At 42.2% G+C, this 13,530-nt stretch overlaps 1 protein-coding gene across 1 annotated transcript in view; it reads right to left on the bottom strand.

Annotated features, from left to right (window-relative positions):
- LOC110989478 (integrator complex subunit 1-like) overlaps positions 1–5,704 on the bottom strand; it is a 70,723-nt gene extending 65,019 nt beyond the window's left edge. The window contains exons 1-3 of the mRNA XM_022253874.2: positions 5,534–5,704; positions 2,526–2,768; positions 865–1,061 (exon numbers count right to left, since the gene is read on the bottom strand). Coding sequence (XP_022109566.2) covers positions 865–1,061; positions 2,526–2,768; positions 5,534–5,612 — 519 coding nt within the window. The 5' untranslated portion in view covers positions 5,613–5,704. The remainder of the gene's footprint in view (positions 1–864; positions 1,062–2,525; positions 2,769–5,533) is intronic.
- Between the last annotated feature and the right edge of the window lie 7,826 nt (positions 5,705–13,530).

A 13,530-nucleotide genomic window follows, 5' to 3' on the forward strand; every position in this document is an offset into this window, starting at 1 on the left:
CAGGATCGTAAATGGCATAGCACCTCAGGAGTTTCAAGGAGAATGGACTGGAACAGTGTTTACATGTATTTGGATTTTTGTGTTCTTGTTTTGAGAAACTTTGGGATCAATTTTACATAATATCTATCACCAGGGAAAGAGGAATAAAATAAAAACTTCTGTTTGTGATTTTTAAAACCAGTGTTGAAGAATTTATGTCTGCAAAATCTGTAAAACAACTAATTAAATTGGAGTGGCCTTTGGCACATTTATACACAAACATCATTTCCAGAGATTTGGACGCATCATACAAAGGCTTACTGTTCAAACAAAACTCCACATATAAATTATGCCTGGCCAAAAACTGAATATGTATAAAGCCCTCATGCAGAAGAAATACTTTAAGAACATAAAACTGTGTCAAACATTTTCATATACTATTCATGTAATGTGCTCTGAAAAACTGCCCGTTCATGGTAAGTATTAACATCAGTGTTATAGCGATGCTAGTAGGTGCCAGGTGGGCATCTCCACCACAGCATTCTACCGTCCAGCACTAAGGTTCATGAGAAAGCCAACCAACTGGCACAAAAATCCTTCAAAATGTCAGAAAGAACATTAGCCACTTTGGAAATTTCATCTTTTTACCGTACCTAGAAGAATTTTTAAGATGTGAACTCTTAATCAATTTAGAGAGAAAAATTCACTGAAAAACAATCTAGAGTCCCCTTAAGTGAACACCCAACCATGACCCGCGAGACTCCAGTCACTTCGTTCCCTCCGTTTGCCATTATTCTTTGTCCTGCACTAAAATATGGCTGGCTTTAACATTGATTAACATCTTGATGGCATGCACTATGACTCAGTCCAATTCATCAAACTTACATCTACCACATCCTCTGATTCAAACAGCATTGGCTTGATCTTGGCCAAGTACATCAGGCTGAGGTACAGCTGGGAGCCAGGCTTGGCTCGCGTGCTCTTCAAGGTTTTTAGGGCACCACACAGCAGACCATCAATGCGGTCATCATCTTCTGCCCCATCTGCATCGAGGACCTGATCCAACAATTCTGCGGCTGGAACTTGTTGGAGGTGATGTGAAAAGGGACAGAACACAAATAGTTTAATTTGCTTGTAGTTAAGGATGTATCACTTAAATATTTCAAACTATAAATGCAACATTTTAAATCTGCTGGAAACTTGTCCTAAACATTTGAATAGACCAAAATTTACAACAGTTTTGAAAAAAGTATGGTTTTCCTCATAGACATTTGGGGTTCCTGACCTTCAATGGTCTTGATACCCTCACCATCAATGATCTTGATACCCTTGCTATCAATGGTTTTGATACCTTTCAATAGTCCTGATACCCTTACCATCAATGGTCTTGATACCATTCAATGGTCTTGATACCCTTGCCATCAATGGTTTTGATACCATCAATGGTCTTGATACCCTTCAATGGTCTTGATACCCTTGCCATCAATGGTCTTGATACCCCTGCCATCAATGGTCTTGATACCCTTCAATGGTCTTGATACCCTTCAATGGTCTTGATACCCTTCAATGGTCTCGATACCCTTCAATGGTCTTGATACCCTTGCCCATCAATGGTCTTGATACCCTTCAATGGTCTTGATACCTTTCAATGGTCTTGATACCCTTCAATGGTCTTGCTACCCTTCAATGGTCTTGATACCAAGTATCACCAAGTTCTCTACCAAATATTTAACTAGTTAGAAGGGAACAAAGCTGAAGTACATCGGCATTTGATGGTACATGCATAAAGGTAAGATTACAAAGCAACATAATGACTTCAGACCGTCACTGTTGATTAAAATTAACTTTTTAGGACAAAAGTACTCGGAAAGTACTCAGCCGAGTACTTTCCGAGTACTGTTCTCCTCAAAACTTAAATTTTACACAACTGGGAGTGTCTGAAGTCTAACATTTATTTTGTAATCTTACCTTTGCACATTTACCATCAAATGCCTGTGCACTCTGGCTTTATTCCCACTTACCCAGTTCAGTATTTTGCAGAGAACGTTGGTACTCCGAAAGTACTCGACTACAACACTGCTTGATACCCTTCAATGGTCTTGTTACCCTGCAGTGGTCTTGATACCCCTGCCATTAATGGTCTTGATACCCTTCAATGGTCTTGATACCCTTCAATGGTCTTGATACCCTTCAATGGTCTTGATACCCCTGCCATCAATGGTCTTGATACCCCTGCCATCAATGGTCTTGATACCCTTCAATGGTCTTGATACCCTTCAATGGTCTTGATACCCTTCAGTGGTCTTGATACCCCTGCCATCAATGGTCTTGATACCCTTCAGTGGTCTTGATACCCCTGCCATCAATGGTCTTGATACCCTTCAATGGTCTTGATACCCTTCAGTGGTCTTGATACCCTTGCCATCAATGGTCTTGATACCCTTCAATGGTCTTGATACCCTTCAGTGGTCTTGATACCCCTGCCATCAATGGTCTTGATACCCTTCAATGGTCTTGATACCCTTCAATGGTCTTGCCACCCTTACCATCAATGGTCTTGATACCCGGCTTGACTACATGCTCTCCTGCCCCTGCCTTGCTGTCAGACAACCCTCTTCCTAGCGGGGTGAAGGTCTGCCCAGAGACTTTGGCAATCTTGTGCGGAGGTCCTATGGAGGCGGTGGGTGCTTCCCGCTTGCGTTCTGGGTTGGCTCGGAGCTCTGAGCTGTCTTGGCTACCTCCTGCCCGAGATTTGGCACCCAGAGCAATAATTTCTCCAGCAGGAAGAACTGGTGACAAGGAGAGAAAAAACATCGGGCTGAAAACGACTTCTTTTATTATTTTCTTTATTACAGCCATGTAACCTTTTTTATCCTAACAAGTACAATATGTCTGTGTTCAATAAATCCTTTTTCAAAATCTTGTATTTACTGGCAATTTTAAAAGGTAGTTTTACAATAGTTTTGACATGATTTCCCAATTCTCTTTTGAAGAGCATACTATCATACATACAATTAGCAACCTAGCAGATAGTTTACCCCGTAAGTAGTGAACATACCAGCGCAATTTAAGCTCATAAAATCAAGCAGATGTTTAGATTTGCCCCCGGATATCCCAGATAAATTTTTCGAAAGAAATCCCTATAAATCGGGATTTCCAAGTTTACAACGGAGGAGTATTCGTCAGGCCCTGTTTACCGGTCTAGTTTACCCCCATGAGTAGTTAACACACCGGTGCAATTTCAGCTCATAAAATCAAGCGGATGTTTAGTCACGTTAGTTATGCCACCGGATAAAATCCCTGTGAATCAGGAAGGGGCCCTGTTGTGCCAGTATACGACGGAGGAGTATTTGTCGGGCCCTGATCACGGGTCTAATGCCGTGTTGGCCCTGGTGAACTCCCTGACCATACTACATAAAAGAGGGAGTCCAGGTATAAAGGGTGCAAATCGGGTGAAAAATTTTGAAACTAAAATTTGCAACATTTGTACCTTTTCCATGGAGCCAATTTCACGTCTGTAACTCCTATGCATCCTTATCTCCACTTTGGTGGGTTAAGAAATTCGACACATCACCACCAAAGACAAAAACGGGAAAATAAAGTTGGACGTACGGTAACGTCAATTCTTGCCATTGATGTGGACTGTTTTCAGCCGTTCTCCAGTGCAGTTGGTACAGTGTGCGTGCGCAACTATTCGGCGTACGAGATTCCGAGCCACTCACACGCACATCGAAACTACATGTTCTGAATGGAACCAGCGAAACTGAAGTCTAAACAAATCCACTTGTTTGGAAAACGCTCACATAAAGCACATACCGCACAACGGCACGGTGGTTCTCAGCCATGAGTACCATTGATCTCCATGCCCAGTACACACAACATTGGGCCAGGCGAGGCTGTGACGTGCGTTGGTGACAGCTGGCCTAGTTACCTGCACGCAAGCTGAGTCTACTATGGCCAGTACGGGAAAGCTAAAATTCAGGATTTGTACAAATGATTTGTACAATTTTTAGCATGTATTATGTGTTAACAAGTGGACTTAAATAGACAGACAAAAGGTGTCCACAAAATTTGATAGAAGTTAAGGGACCTGGCAGTTCTGTGTCGAGCGGAGAAGGTAGGCCTATTATCCAGCAAGGCTTTGGCACATTTCTGTTGCTAGCAATTTACTAATATCTGTTGATTTGTTCCATTTTAAAAGTTATACCGAAGACATTTTTTTAGAGATGGAGAACTTTTCCAGAAAGCACTGGCTGAATGAATATTGGTTTTAATAAACTAGGCAACTGATATGAGAGTCAAAAATGGCAATTAACAATCATGATCACTTGGGCCTGAATTTAAAAACAAAATATCACCTAGGCCTACTTTGGGTTTAAAAACTTCGACACAGTGTAGCTGTCCATTGCTCTAACATCCAAGTCATCACTGCCAATTACCAATTAAGTCTGCTTATTGTATGTTTAGTTTACAAATAAAAAAGGAAAGGTTGATCAACAGCACGATTTGAGCGGGATCGCTACTTACCGCACATGTGAGCGCCAGTACACCTCTGCATACTGTGTTCCCTATCAGTATAACATCGCTCTGCCTGTCTATCACGATCATCATGCCCGCAATGTAATCCTCTTTTTATTCCTCAATTATCAAGATAAGTTAACGTTTCATTTTAATTTTATGATGTACATGTATTTATACATCTTTAACCAATAAATCTCTACGAACAAATTAAACATCACTTCAAAGAGAGATCATTGATGAACTTATTCCCATACAAGAACCCGGCATGTGTACAAAGCCTTCTACGCTAACTGAGGTTATTCTTATACATGTTATAAAATAGCAGTTTGTGTAGCAAATTTATGTTTATAAACTGAAATTTAAAGAAGAACAAAATATGAACATTTTAGGGGTTAATTATTCAGTCTGAAGCCCCTGATCCGACAAAAACAGAACTGCATTTTTTATATCAGCTCGACGGCGGACGGGTTAAAGCCGGGTACCAGTCACAGCCTCTGTGTAGCAGGCGAGCAACAGACCTTTGCTGGAAATGTGCACGAAGCTCGGATTCCTGTACTGTACGTGCATGCACTAGACTCGAGAACGGATGAATTACGTCTAAAAACGTAAAGTTGTCTTTCACTTATTTTCCTCGATTTTGCAGTCCATGGTTCGTTCTGAAATGCCTAAACCCACCGGACGGATAGATATGGATGAATTACATGTACGTCTACAAAAGTAACATTGTCTCTCACATATTTTTAATTTTTGCAGTCCATGGTTCGTTCTGAAATTCCTAAACTCACCTGACGGACAGATAAGGCCATGAAGAACTTGTAAACATGAAAAATTAGTTTCTTCAACAAGGTAAACCAAGAACAAATTAGAACCAAATCTGTGGTCGTTTTATACACAACTTCTATACCCTGGACGCCAGCCGTAATGAAATGGAGACAACGTCTAACCTGGGCTAATGCCGTGTAAGCCTATGAGAAACCCTTTACAGTTTCAACTCAAAAAAACGCATATCACGAAACTAAAGATATAATCATACCTCTCCTTCCTGATATCTTCTTTCCTAGTTGTTTGTTTCTGTCCATCTCAACGGTACAGCAGGTAAACAGTATGTACATGTACGTACATGTACATGTATGTATGTACACACCGTGGATGCAGGCCTACATGTACATGTACATGTACTTCTCCACTGCAAAATGGGCAAAGATGGGGATCCGACGATTATATTAAACACATGTATGGGCCGTTTTCCAATATTCAATTTCGGCTGCGTCTCAGGCTTCAACTGTTTTTAAATACCTGACTTTGAAGCTGTAAGCGCATCAATTAGTCTGATAATGCCATAAAGTATCAAATAAGATGCAAAAGAGCAAAAACTTACAATAATCCAATTTGATTTAAACGCTTCAGGCCCACAATTGGAGATTGGTTTCTGGGACGAATCTGAAACGGAGCCGAAGTTGAGTATTGGAAAACGGCCCTAGTCTGTGGGATCGGATCCGATCGAAGAAATGGAAGTATCATACCTCAAGAGGGCGCTGTTGAATATCCATGGGGCCGGGCTAGGGCTGCAGACCACCAATTCAAGTGAGAATTTCTGACCAGCTCATTAGCATTAAAAGTGCCCCCTTCCACAGAATCTTTTGAAAAAGGAGATTGTTTGGCCCCCAAAATGGTGAGATTGTGTGAATCGTTGCCAGGATCAACTGCCTGGGTCTTTAAGCTATCCTATGAGAGCAGAATGGATAAAAACTACAACTGAAAAATGGTCCTAAGTGCCCAAGAAGGTTGAGGGTTGCCACTTGAAAAATGGCTCCAATCAGACTTCGGAAAAATCACTTTTTGGGGGTGATTTTGTTTTGTGGGAATAATTAAAAATGTAATTGGTTAACCCACAAAAAATTGAAAGAAATTGAACGATAAGTGACCAGACAAGAATTTCATTTGTGTTTCAGAAATCTCAGGGATGTCGGCGTGCATGCTATTGGGCCCTGAACGGTGCTGATTTTACACTGTTTTCAATGGGGCTTGAATTAGTGGACTTGGACCCATAGGCCGTTTTCCAATACTCGATTCGCCTCCGTCAGGCTTCAACTTCTTTACTACCTAACTTTGAAGTTGTAAGCGCATGGAAAGTCTGATAGTGCCGCAAAGCATCAGGTAAGATGTAAAACAGCAAAACATTACAGTACTTTAATTTTATTTAAACACTTCAGGCCCACAATCGGGGATTGGTTTCGCAGATGAAGCCTGCATGGAGACGAACTGAGTATTGGAAAACGGCCTTAACCAACAGTGGTAAATTCCTGAACTTCAAACTTCAATTAGAACCTCAAGAGTTTCTCAGGCGTTCGAGACGCACATCAAAGTAAAGCCTATTCTTCGCTCTTATTCTTAGACTCCACTCAACCTTCTTTTCCCGTATCCCCTCTCACCCAACGTGACTTTTCTCTTCCCATCTCTATCCCATTTCTCACCTATCTCTCACTCACCCACCCCTCACCCAGCTCAGCTTTCTGGTAAATCGCACCGAACTTCTGTATTTTGGCGACCGTGGTCTACGCCGTACATATCTCGATGCACAAAGCTCGGTCGCTGTTTTACAGCGGGCTTCAAAAGCACCTCTCCCTTTCCAGCACACTGCGGCGAAATGCGAAATGTATTGTAAACGAAAGGCTGATCGATTCGCCTGACACAACTTCCCGGCATATCCATGCACAATTTTGCTATTACGGCCTGCACGAGTCCGCCGAACCACCAACAGAAGCATTTGCTTTTAAACCCCATAAATAGACGACACCCATTTTGTAAAACACCTAGGCCTATCATAAATCTTGTTCACAGTAACGTTCTCTGCGCTTTAACACATTAACAAATAAACCCTCTGTGTTCGTATGGCTATTGTGTAAGGTACTCTCTACATCTATTCATTTCTTCTCTGCTATACTCCCTCAGTATCGTAGTCACTGTCCTTGCCCTGTGTAGTAGTATTGTGTGCCTGATCTTTAATAAAACAGTCCGGTAACTTGAATACATAAGTTAGTAAAGTTGGAGCTGGACAAGGCTGCTAAAAACTGTCAGCAATATGCGTGCCACATTCTGCCGTCTCTTCCCGCTCCCGCGATCGAATCACCAACTTGTAGCATAACCGCGTAGTCAGCACCTTACAATCTACCAAGAAAATGCCATTATGGACTTCCTATAGGTTTCCCGTCATAAGTAACAATACCACTGAGAATTAAATTCAAATACCAAGCGCAAAAGGACTCCACTGGATGGCATATTGCACTACGGAAGGACCTTTAACGCCCTGTTGCACATAGGCAACATTAGAGTAATCTGTCGAGATGCCCTAACCCTCATTTAATTCTGCTTTCTTACAACTACGATTTGCAAGCCTTAAACTGATGCTTTCAAAATTATCACTAATCGCGCTGCTATATATAGAAGGCTGACGCGCAACTACAAGTTCAATTTATCCTCCACATGATAGAACTACCCAAGAAACTCAGTTTCATCAGAACACAGTGTGAGTCCTATCTAACTCGATATATGCTGGTGTCCTAATACTATTGTCGATAGTCCTGACTAGAAACCCGATATTAATCTATTTATAGCCAGACACCAGTAGCCTGGATCTTCCAACAGGTAATGCACCCCGATAGGCAGAAGGCTATTTTAAACTCAATCCAAACAGGCTTCAACGCCTATCCACGTGTCACAATGCCTCTATTCCTCACCATTATTTAGCCCCTCCAATAGCTTCACTATAAACTCATAATTTCCGGGTCCTTTCCCTCCTTTTCTACCTCATATACTAAAAGTTTCAATCTTTCCTTCCAACCAATACCCGAAGAGTCACGCCTGCTCAGCATTACTGGATTCCATGGCATTACCATCCATCCTTTGCCCTATCATGCCCACTATTTCTCATGTCATTGGGGCATTCCGGCTCAACATTCGCAAAGCCTTCTATGCAGCCACCCTTACATATCACTTTGGAGTAACAGTTATATAACTCTCCCCCAGGAGCAAATGGCACCTGTAATGACAACAAATTCATGTATCGCGACTGACGTAGCTGCTCTGCCTCGGAATGGCTGCATGGAACCCTGAAAACTGAGTGGTATTGCAAATAATTTGATTGGCCGAATGATCAAGCGTAACAAATACATGTATTTAAGTGAGCGCTTCAAACATACCTGAGTGGACACGTCTGCCTGCAACTAATATCAAAATCATAAATTTCTTCTGGCATATAGAGGCCATCTCCGTCTGCTATATGCTTATACTTTCATGGGTGGCCAAAGCTAAAGCGGAAGTTTTGATTGTAATATAGGCCTGCGCTCAATTGCTCCATACTAGACATGGCTGCAACTGCACTTAGTATTCAGCCATGCCTGAATTCCACAACTGTTCTGACGTAAACTACCCAGTGTCTCTGAACTCTGCTTACCTTTTACTTCGTCCCACCTTTTAATGGCAAGCCACTCTTTGCCTACTTCCATAAGTAGGCCTAAGGGTTCATTCCCCTTTTGCCATGTGCGAAACAAATACCGAAGGTCAGACCATAACTATGCAAATGAGCCATTTTCATGCCTGCGGAATGGTTAAGCTAAAACGTTTCTTTACTGAGCCTGTAAAATGTGCCAACCGTGCCCTTACATTTTATGTATATTAATGCGTCAGTGGCAAACAGCCAAATACGCTGCCCCAAAAATGGCGTTCCGCAAGAGACCTTATTCGCCCTCCGAATCCTGGCGCTGTACATCCAGGTACCTGTATATATGTATAGCAGGAGCTAATGTCCCTAGACTGGGAAATCGTAATTGCTACGGTTACCTGCGATCAGATAATACAGTGTACCCTATTTTATTCAAGTCTAACTCGCAAATAGATTATTAAGGGAGCACTGACCGTGCCAATTTTGGCTGGACCCCTCACTGCCACCCAGAGCTGAATGCAAGACATGAATCCTCATTACACATTTAGCAACAAACCGAAACAGGGCCATTTCGTTACACCTTTGACAACTTGTAAAAACCTTCCTGGACATCTGAGGCCTACACACCTACAGCTAAATACGATCTACTCAGACATTTCCTTGGAAATCCTCCCCAAATGAAAAACCACTTTCAAGGGGCTTCCACAACGAATGCAATGTTTGGGCTATTTGCGCTGGGAAGGCTTACATCTTTACACTGCAGTTTACAACTAAGATTCAAACCTGGCCTTTGTTTCATGAATCAGCACTTCAGCTGCCCATGCCGATTCCCTGAATTTAAGGGAAAATCGGGAGAACTTATGAGAACATAGCTATTTAGTTCCCTTAGTGACTATGGACTTCACATTTGTACACCTTATCCATGTCTGATTTCAAGGCCTATAGGGTCCAAAGTACCACAACGTTCCCCACCAGTGTCTCCTTGTCCGGCTTCCCATGCCACAAGGCTTATTCTAGCCATCATTGCCACGGCCCCCGCTCGCATGTACCTGGACACACAAATATATTGCGTGACCGTAATTACAAATACAAAAAAACATTGCACCGTGCCTTGTAATATCCGTAGCCATACTCCATAAAGATGGCGCCAAAATGTATCACCTCATCGGCTGCCTCTTACGTTGGCTATATGTTGGACCCCAGCCCATGCTACATTGCAATGTCGAGTTGTGAACCGTGCCGATATTCACCGAAATATAAGACTTCTTCATTTCTCTCGTTTTTTCCGAGCCGCTGACAGCGCTTCACCCTTCGTTCTTAACCCCAGCACCTCTCGCGGGAAGAAAATTAATGAATCATACTTCCAGAATATTTCTTGTAAACGCTGCAACGCCCCATATTGCCTTTTTCTCTGAAATTCTCTAGACGATCGAATTGAAAGTCCGAAGGGGGCTTGGATAAATTCGTACCTGTTCTCTCCCAGTTTAAATAATCTTTTCCTCCAGTACCGACTCTACCTCCATCACTGTGGGAAAATGAACTAATGATACCGAACAAGAAGTCTTACCAGAACTTGTCCCTTTGAAATTCGCGGTATGCTTGCCGACTTACCTCACAGGACGACTAACAGGAGCGAGGGCGGTGTGAAGTTGGTTCCTCGGTCCCCGTTTGACATTCGACATTCAATGTTTAACAAGTAACCGCTCCATTTTCGAACGTTGAATAAATAACCGTTTGACATCCAGGGTGCACTCGCCTTACAAGCTAAGGAGTGCAAAAGGCACCAAAAAAAACAAAGTCTGGGCTTGATTTGAAGCTTTGCATGGTGGAAGTTGAGATGTACATGTAGGCTTCCAGGTACAACATGGAATCAATCTCTTGGAAGATGTGTGGTTATTAAAAGAACCAGAGAGTGTTAACTCAACTTTTCAGCCAGGATACTCTAGCTGTCCCCTGGAGAGTGTGCTAGACTCGAGTGGAGATGCGGTGGGGCTTGTAACGGGATTCGCGGGTTGTATACCTGGCCGTACGGGCACTGGAGCATGAAGGTGTTGGATCCGGTGGTGGATCAGGGATGCCAAGGGTGCGGGGGTTGTGGCTTCGGGTAGAGAAGACCCTAACGCCTGGGGTGGGTGCATGGTATGGGTTTTGGGTATAGGGAACCCTACTGTTGGGGGTGGGGGCTGTCTTGGGTGCCAGTAGAGCGGGCACCATATGTCACTGAGCTTGAAACCGATACTTTGGGAACGCAGTTGTGCCGGAAATCTCGATGGCTTCTCGGATTCTTCTTGGAAGCCTGTTATGGATGAGAGCGATGAGTTCTGCGTTGTCCCATGTGATGTTGTGGTCCAAGGAGTGTGCATGTTTGACGACGGCCGATTTCCCGTGTTCTCCTAGTCGGCCGTGCACACGGTGTTCTTGGAGCCTTGTGGGGAGGTTCCTGCCGGTTTGTCCGATGTTTACCTGGCCGCATTCACATAGGATGCGATATACATTGGGGCGACTGTTGGTTGGATGCTTGTCCAAATGGCATAGCGTATGTGCAACTTCAGTCTCCGATTACTCAAAACGAGGTTTAAGGAATCATTCCTCATCTAGCCTAGTCTGTACCATCTCGTTGAGCTAATCATTTTTTATGTCATGTGAATCATGTGCAGGCCTACTTAATCATGCATGATAATGTGGAGATAAGCTGCAACCAGTCAACACGAAGAAACCACTCAAACCGAGACTGTGTCTTGTACCCTCGATCATTTTTGATTTCCTGGCATCACATAATTTGGATTTTACTTCATGAGCGATTTTACTTCATGAGCGATTTTGGTACTCTTGCGCCTTAATTCGTGCAGCTCCCTTGAACATTCACAGCCTAAATAATAGTTCCCTCGTTCAAACGCGGGGTCTTTAACACATCTGATACCACCCGTAAAAAGAATCTTGCAGGCAATATTCGCGGCAACAGCCGCTTCATTTAATTTATGAAGAATTAGGTAGTACGGGTTTTTGTTTTGTCTTCCCATCAGGTCCAATATTTAAAACAGGTATTTTCAAATTTCATTCGCCTGACGTCCCTGTCAAGCCGGGAATAAATTCAAATGTAAATAGTGAAAATCTGTGCGGACTATTTTAAATTTACATGAACTTTTTAATGCCTTTTTGCATTTTACTGTCCACAATTAAATGGTATACTAAATAGTCTTAGTAGTTTTGCATTTGAATTTTTTTTAAGTATAAAATAATGAAAATTATTCACGTAACGGTTAAACGTTTAACCGTCTTCGAATCATAATATGCTAAAAATGCTTTTAGAGGTGGGGGAGTAATTAACCAAATAAATAAATTGAATTAGTTAACTATTTAGCCTATGCCGGTGTGGAATTTTATTTAACATAGAAAGGGTTCTCAGCTTATATACGGCAACAGGCGTGGCCGCGTAGAGCAATGGTCGTCAGCCTGTCCTCGGGCACATCTTGCCCCGGCTGTGGAATACGTTTTTTTAATTGTGTTTGGTTTGTGCGATAATGCATTTTGTTTCTTCAGACTTCTTTCAGTTGTGTAGTCATCTTACTCTCGGAGTAGACTGACCCCCATAAGACTAGTTTTCTTTGAAGTAAGGGCACCCTTTTTATATTCTGTGGTTCTCATTTCCGACCGACCCTATTTCGGGCTCCCGATCACGGAAAAAAAGCTTTTTTCCGGCCGACCCTGCTAAAAAGACTTAAACCCAAAAAAAATGAAGGGAAAAAATGGCCAGCATGACCTTTGAAAACACTGAGGTTCGTGCATAGCCCTACACCAGCAACATGGAATTTTTTAAAGAATTTTTTTTCGACCGACCGACCATATCTCAAGTGGTAAAAGAAATGAGAACCATGGAATTTAATACCAAAAAAACACGCAAAGTCCATGCTCTCCGACAGTAATGCTTACAACGTACTTTTAAGATATCAAATTCAGAAAATACTAATAATAAAAGTGAGTGTGTGTGATATGATAACTTTCGAATGTTTTCATGTTTTTGTAGATGAATGTAAAGTTGAATGAATGATGAATGACGTCTCTTCCGCGACTGCAGCTGTCCAAGTCATGCAGGCCGTCGGCATTCGTTACGACCATATGAAAACCAGGCTTTGTATCTCCCATATGACAAGACTTTGGTATTGCTATCGGAATACCAACAGATTTAGTTTACAAGTAAAGTATCGCTAAAAAAATAAATACAAATTGAGGAACAAAACCTTGAGAAATATCTGCATTCGCTTATTAGGGTATGAGGGGCTTGAGGGATATGGTCACCATTCAAAGAGTGAGCCTAATGCATAACTGAAATATAGGTCATATTGGACAGTTTCACAATAGATACGAGGCTATTTGTAATGTAATTAGGCAGCGTATATTAAAGTCACTAATGGTTAACACAATATGAACAAAAATACCACCCAAAATGAACCAAAGAAACAACAAAGAAAAAAATCAATGGACTTTCTAATTTGTTTCAAAGCTAATTCTATCTAAACAGGGTGTCCCAGAAAAAAAAACCCGAGGAGAGGGGTTAATATGCCCAAACCATGAGATATGATTATAATGCA

Source organism: Acanthaster planci, linkage group LG07 (assembly GCF_054643075.1).
Source record: "Acanthaster planci isolate LZ-2023a linkage group LG07, COTS_SCS, whole genome shotgun sequence".
In the NCBI taxonomy this organism is placed as follows: Eukaryota; Metazoa; Echinodermata; class Asteroidea; order Valvatida; family Acanthasteridae; genus Acanthaster; species Acanthaster planci.